The 7,559-nt window shown below is 37.2% G+C and overlaps 1 protein-coding gene across 3 annotated transcripts in view; it reads right to left on the bottom strand.

The window, feature by feature from the left end:
* Positions 1-6,211, bottom strand: part of LOC107690434 (ubiquitin carboxyl-terminal hydrolase 32-like) — a 55,824-nt gene extending 49,613 nt beyond the window's left edge. For all 3 annotated transcript variants that reach the window (XM_016488771.1, XM_016488772.1, XM_016488773.1), the window contains exon 1: positions 6,147-6,211. In XM_016488771.1, coding sequence (XP_016344257.1) covers positions 6,147-6,209 — 63 coding nt within the window. In that variant the 5' untranslated portion in view covers positions 6,210-6,211. The remainder of the gene's footprint in view (positions 1-6,146) is intronic.
* Positions 6,212-7,559: the final 1,348 nt, after the last annotated feature.

Genomic DNA, 7,559 nt, shown 5'->3' with positions numbered 1-7,559 from the left:
TTGCTATGATGTTCATCACAGTGCCAAATACTTAAATATTTAGACTTAATAGGCTATTTATTTTCAATTTTTTTTAACATTTTAATCTGGACTACAACATGTATAACAAAAAATATTTCTGAAGACAATCACCTATTGCACCTTTAAGCACAACCATAACTATAAAATAAAACATCAATACAAAATACAAAACAAAACCAAAATTGATGTCTGTGAACTTTTAGCCAAATGATAGTAAATTTACTAAGTAAATAAATAAATAACTTAAGTAAATAAACTAGTAAATAAAAAACAAATATTTAAGCAAAACACTAAATAGAAAAAAAAAAAAAGTTTACTAGACATAATAGTAAATTTATCGGCCAACTGACCAGTTATTCTGTTTTTCTACTCACCAAAACCTATTTATATTATAATTATTTGTTTATAAAACAAACAAGATATGATATAGATAGATAGATAAACAGACAGACAGACAGATATACAGATTAAATAACAAAACAAAATTTATGTCTCTGAACTTTTGGATTCCTGGCTAAATGTATAGTAAATTAACTGGGCAGTTATTCTTGCCAAAATCTGTTTATATAGTTGACACTGGGCGAGTGTTAATTTTGGACCCTGCTGGCAAGTCTGAATGAAGTTAAAGTCTGGTTAATGAACACGGTGTTGTCATCCATCTCCACAGCTCTAGCCTCAGTTTTGTGTGGATTCGTGGGAGTAAAGCTGGCTGCAGTCTTGGCCAGAGGGCAGAGAGGATGTCAGCACTCAGGCTCAGGCTTGGAGGAGCAGTTGGCACTCGAGTGGAATGCACAGTTTACCATTATGTTGAAATCACCACACAAGCTTCCAGCTTAACATATGGCATTCAGTTGATTGTTTTAATTGCTAAAGCTTTATCTAATGTCCTTTTGCTGGGTGGATATTGGTATGTGTGCAGCCATTCACTCCTTATAGACCGTTTACACACATGAGTCACTGCATCACTGTGATTATAAGGGTGGTATGTATACTGCTCTGACAGCATGTCATATTTACTGGACAAATAAAAAATTTCTGTAACAGAACGGCTTTGTTTTATTTCATTTGTATCTACATTGTACAGATACATAATATACACTAGGGTTGTGCCGATAGACGATAGTATCGTGTATTGATGATAGTCAGAGATATCGACGATAGCAGATGTCTTTGTCGATAGTCAAGACAATATTAGGCTCATTCTCCTATTAATGTATTAATAATAATAATAATTATTATTAGGCGGCCCATTATAATTAGGCTATTATTATCAAATTGCCCTGCTTTTTCATTCAGCACTGTATTTCCTTTTTCATTCAGCACTGTATTTCACACACACGCGCGCGCAAATGAGGAGCCTGTAGCCGGTGAAGGAGTCTCCAACCACAAACACAGACACATATCGTCTGCTGATATAAGGTATTTCGTTGCACTTTAATAAGTAATCTGAACTGCCTATATATGTGCAATATTTTAACCGAGCCCTCACTAACTGAGTTTAATGCCACAATTATGTTAGAACCATAGGTTAGAACGCATCTCATTCTTGTTTCTGTGGTGGTGCGTTGGGCTCATCATGGGGCGTGTGGTCCGGAGCGCTGTATGACTGATGTATCGGTTTAATTTAACTTTACTCCAAATATATGAACTTACCTGTTTTAAATACTTTATATTTAACGTGTTCGTTTATGTCCAATATTTAGTGTTAAACTGTTGGTCTTTAAAATAAATCTACTTTTGATTTTCACCGTTGACTGATTTTGCAGACCTTTTAGACTGATAACTTCCGTGAGTCTATGAGGCAAACTTGTCACAGGATGCGCGGTCCTAATAGCGATGTATGACTTGTATCCGAATATATATGAACTAACTTTTTAAAATATTTTTGTATTTAACATGTTAGTTTATCAGTATGTTTGAAAGTATATTATTTAGATTCGTGGCGCTTCCATAGGCTCCCTCTCTCCCACGCGCGGTTTAAAACACCAAATAGTTATGAAATAGCCTATGACAAGTACAGAGAGTCTCTCTCTTGCCCCCACCCACCCATGCACGATAACATCGTCTATCGGCGATCTCACATACTGGCGATATGACGATTTGAAAAATGACCATATCGCCCAACACTAATATACACAAACACAGAAGCCATTCTTATTGAAAGCTGCTTTTTTAATGAATAATGTAGCATGTTTCTGTGGCGTGTAATCATTGCCCTTTGATGTAATACAAACACAGAGCGACTGAAAGTGGAGGTAATGATCAACTAGAGCATTCCAGAAGCTGACACATGCACAGACAGGAAGTTGGAGAAATAAAGGGAGGAAGTGTGCAATGCTGTGAGGGATTTAATGAGGCTGGGTGCTAAAGATCAGCACGAGGTGATGGCTGGCTGGCTGCGAGCTGAATTCAGGGGAGCCGACCCACTTATTACAGCGATGAAATGAGCAGCTGGGTGCCTGGGGTTCCTCCTGTCTGTGCCTCCCGATCATGGACGCAGCGCGAGATGTCACCTGCAGCCTGTAGATTAATCACCCACGGGATGCAGACACTGACTACCTGCCATCCATACGCATGTGTGGGTGCATGTAGATTAAGTGAATAATATTGATTTTGAAGAATAGTTAAACAGGGCGGAGTTACAGTCGCACGATTAACCACTAAAAGATCGCAATATTGATTCAAACACCACGGGATCTTATTCCTAAATGACACAGATTCTGCTAAGTCAATTCAACCTTTGACAAGTACGATCACAGAGGAACATTAATATTTTCTGACATTCAAATTGGCTGACCTTACTGTATATAGATTTATATACAGTCGCCTATACTTACCCAACGATATAATTACGAGAAAAAGTATTGAAATATTTTTTTTATCCTCCCATCTCGATATTTTTTTTTATCCACCCATCTCGTAGGCTATTTATTCCCTTTAGGGTTTCCATAGTACACTTCATTTCCTTTCCGAACACGGAACTGTGGGAGAGGGGGTGGGGGGAAGCAATCACGATGTCAGCTTAACATTGTGATGGCTCTCAGCCATCGGCGATGGACAATGGCATCGTCTATCAGCCCAACCCTAGTGCTATCAGGCTAAAGTTAGCATTTTCCAAGATCTCCTACTGCACCTTTAAGCAATTTAGTTTTGAGGTGCGTGCGGCTCATGCGCAAAATATCAGTTGTCAGCGGCAGAGGGTGGTGAATCAATCCCTCCGGTTGAGTGCAGTGTAGAGAGTAACACGACCCTCCTCCTCCTGTTGGTGCGAGCGCGGTCAGTCACGTGTGTGTAGGATGGCCGAACTTAAGGAGCTGCCCCTGGAACTTACGCAATCTGCAACCGGCCATTTTTTGTCTTATTGCAACTCGTCTCTGTTCTGGACTTGCACAAACCGCGTTGCAATGCAATCATTTTCCAAAATGTAATTTATGTGAAAATATGAAGTCTGTAAACGCCCGTTAACACAGGCCAGAGACGCTGAAGACGGACCCACAGAGAAAAATACTGTAGCAGGCAGATCACTCACTGTTCATGATGCACGAACTATTGGAAGAAAATCCTCAATATTTATATTAATAAAATTAAATAACTGTAATTACAGATTTAGGTTAAATAAAGATGTCAGTCTTTATTTTACTTCTTTTTAGGAAACAAATCAAAGAAAAAATAAACAAATGTTACTGTTCCTAATATTCTGTATGTTGCTCAAAAACAAAATATTGTGTTCAGCGGAAAAAAAGTTTTATTTTTTTACCCAGTCATTTAAAAATAACACATTTTAGAGCTGTAACGACAATACCGTGATATTTTTGCTTAAGGTCATCATACCGTCAAAATCTCATACCGGCCCATGCCTAGGTGTGGCTGTGACTCCGGGCCCTTTAATTATTAGCAAAATAAGGTGGTAATGTGGCCATGACACCATAGCCAATATTCCTTAATTAAACCGTCTTTCTCCATTCTCAAACAAGTGAAGAACTACATTTGATATTCAATGACTGAATGCAAGCTGAACGATTTTGCAGACAGAGAACACGGTCTTGCAACGGTGTCTATGGATTAAATTTTTTTTTTAGTTGGTAATATTATATATTAAAATGGGGCATCTGTATTGCTTATTATGATCTAATGTTTGATCTTTACATCGTCCCCCATTCTTTGATCAAAAATTAATAACATTATTCATTAACAAAACGAATAAGACATGATATACCGTACTTGTGTGTAACACAAATAAATGAAAGACCTATGGATTTTCCCCTTACTTTCAAATGAATGCTTAGGTTTTGGTTCATTATTAATGAAAACACAAAAACAATAAAACAGTACAATAAAAAACCCCGCTTATATTAAACACATTTTTATTAACAAAATGACTAAGTCATTTGACATGAAATATCCTAGTTATAATACAAATAAATTAAGATATTTGGATTTTCCCCTTTAAAACAAATGCTCCGTTTGTGGTTCATTACTACTTTAATGAAAACACAACAACATTAAAACAAAGACAAACTATTGACAAACTATTTGTCTCTGTGACAAGATATGAAACAGCCAACAATAATCTCTATTTAAAGTAAAATGATCCCAAACGTAACTACGGCGTGCTCTCTTCATTTTATCAAATGATCATAATCACATCTATTAATTTTATGAAAACATATCCTACTACTAGCCTTATTGTTGGACAATTGTGATCTCTATTTTAAACAAAAAATTCTTAATTTATCCAGAAATGTTGCAGCTCTAAGTAAAGTAAGTGAACGTGTGAAGCGCTCAGAAAGCATCACTTTAGCAGAAGATTCACTTGATAAAAGCATCACAAGGTACTTGGCAAGAATCAGGATTAGTAACAGTGCAAGGTTGTGGGAAAAGAGCTAAAAATAACAACATAACTACATCTCTCGCTCTCTCTCTTTGTTTTTCTTGGATGAGTGGCAGCTTTATTCTACTGAAGGAATTTCATTGGATTGCAGCCATGACTGAAAGTTCATAATAATACCTGACGAAAGATTCATGACTGTAGAGTCAAGTCCTGTTAAAGGGCTCCATGGGTTTTAAGGACTTCTTTTAATTGACACTAAAACATCAAAGAGATAAGCCCCCTTCATAAAGCGATTTTAGAGTATTGATCCGATACATTATTCACAAAAAAAAACTGGATGAGAGCCACACAGAAACAAGCCGAAAATAACTAGCCAGGCTGGCCTGCAAATACTAGTTCCTATGACAACAAGTACACATGTGGACCAGACAGGTTTCTGCTGAAATAGAGGGGGATCTCTGTATGATTCATCTTACAGAGAACAGCCTGTAGAGATACAGGAGGCAGGTATTGAGGGCCACATGAACTCACAGTTACAGCGGTCAGGTCATGGGGAAGTCTTTAAATGTCAGACGATTATGTGCGAGCATGTTTTACCATAAAGCCCCACCTTTCAGTTAGTGCTTCTCTGGGTTACAATTGGTAACCACATGACTGTGGGTATTTGAAGCATGAGCAAAGCAAAACTGAACTACACAAGAACAGGGAAATAGCTTAGTCAAACAGCAGCCATGAAAAGAACACCAAATTAACAGTGGGGAACTGCATGCTGTAACTAAGTTTATCTAAGCTTATCTAATGGGGAAGTCGTGGCCTAATGGTTAGAGAGTCGGACTAGTAACCCCCACTGCTCCGGGTGTGTGTTCACGGTGTGTGTGTGTTCACTGCTGTGTGTGTGCACTTTGTATGGGATAAATGCAGAGTACTAATTCCGAGTATGGGTCACCATACTTGGCCACGTGTCATGTCACGTCACTAAGCTTTTGTGACCATCAAGTATCATTTTCTGTCTTTTTTAGTCAAAAGATGTAGTCCGAGCACAAAATATAATATAAAATTAATCTACATTCTAATAATCTTTACATCTAAATCCAAGGTACAGTAAAAATACTATCAAATGAATATGTACTATTTGTAGCCTCTCAGAAATAAGCCAGGGGAACAGACCAATCAATCGCAGAACTGTTAAAATATGAAAAACAGCACTGAAACAAGCAGTGGGTGGCTGGAGAGAGATCATAATGCTGGGAGTTGTTCTGATGATGTTTATATGTTGTATCAAAGCTTGACTAACCTCTGCAACCTTTAGAGGAACTCCATCGCCCAGTACTTCCCTGTAGAAGCATTGCTGGGTCATATACACAGACATATATATATATACAGTTTTTATATATATTTAGAGTTTTTTATGTTTTTGAAATAAGTCTCTTATGCTTCAAAAAATACAAAATCTCACCCCAAAATGTTAAGTGGTAGTGTATATTATTATAATTTATTATTAAAAATATAAATAAACAAGAAAAGTAAAGTGAGAAAAATCAGGACATGATGCATGCCAGATTCAAACTTGACTCCGTGTAAGCATAAGGCTCTTTGTCGTCCTCAAAGTAATACCATATACCGTGATAAAAGCATTAGCAATTAATCGCAACATGAAAATTTGATACCGGCATATCCCTAATTGGCATCAAGCGGTTCATCATTTCATTTACTGTACTTGTTATGCAGTTTTTCCATGCTGAAAATTCATGTTTGGTGCAAACGGGCCTTGAGCCTGAGAAAGGTAGCTCTGACTGCTGAGCAAACTTCTTACAAGTCAGAGTCATTGCCATCTTTGCACATTTCTCTCCTCTAACTCAAAGCATGTTGAGTTATGATGGCAGAGAGGGACTACAGCCAGTGCTCTTTCATATCTCTCTCACACGCACACACACTCATCCCTTTTAAAACATCACTGCCTCTACAGCCTGTATTTAACCTAGACACTTACAAGAGGCCATTGCTGCTTCTCGCCATTCATAGCCTTGTACTGCCTAGCACAATACATCACAGACCTGCTCATAAACCACAGCACTGTTCTATCTGACCCATCCATAACAGGGTCAGGGCCAAGAGCAGAGGGCCAAAATATGATGTTTTCTGCAAATGGGATATTTCCAGAAAGGCTTTCTGACAGAACAGTCTTTGACTTTGAAATACCACTAATACAGACATCCAATTCAAGTACACTTAAAGGGATAGTTCACCCAAAAATTCTGTCAACATACCATCAAGTTCCAAAACTGCATACATTTCTTTCTTCTGCTGATATTATGAAGAATATTTACATTTACATTTAGTCATTTAGCAGACGCTTTTATCCAAAGCGACTTACAAATGAGGACAATGGAAGCAATCAAAATCAACAAAAGAGCAATGATATACAAGTGCTATAACAAGTCTCAGTTAGCTTAACGCAGTACACGTAGCAAGGGTTTTTTAAATAATAAATAAAAAGAAAACAGATAGAATAGAAAAAGAATAAAGCAAGCTAGTGTTAGAGGTCTTTTTTGCTTTTGTTAATTGTATGATAAATGAAAAGAAAACAGATAGAATACAAAAAGATTAGAAAGCAAGTGTTAGTTAGTTTTTTTGTTTTGTTTTTTTAAAGAAAACAAGCAGCAAATGAATAGAGTGCAAGTCTAAAAGGGACAAGTGTTTTTTTTTT

The sequence above is a fragment of the Sinocyclocheilus anshuiensis genome, unplaced genomic scaffold (genome assembly GCF_001515605.1).
Source record: "Sinocyclocheilus anshuiensis isolate Anshui unplaced genomic scaffold, SAMN03320099.WGS_v1.1 scaffold1455, whole genome shotgun sequence".
NCBI lineage: Eukaryota > Metazoa > Chordata > Actinopteri > Cypriniformes > Cyprinidae > Sinocyclocheilus > Sinocyclocheilus anshuiensis.
The sequence above is the reverse complement of the archived record's forward strand: the minus strand, read 5'-3'. Positions and strand labels throughout refer to the sequence as shown.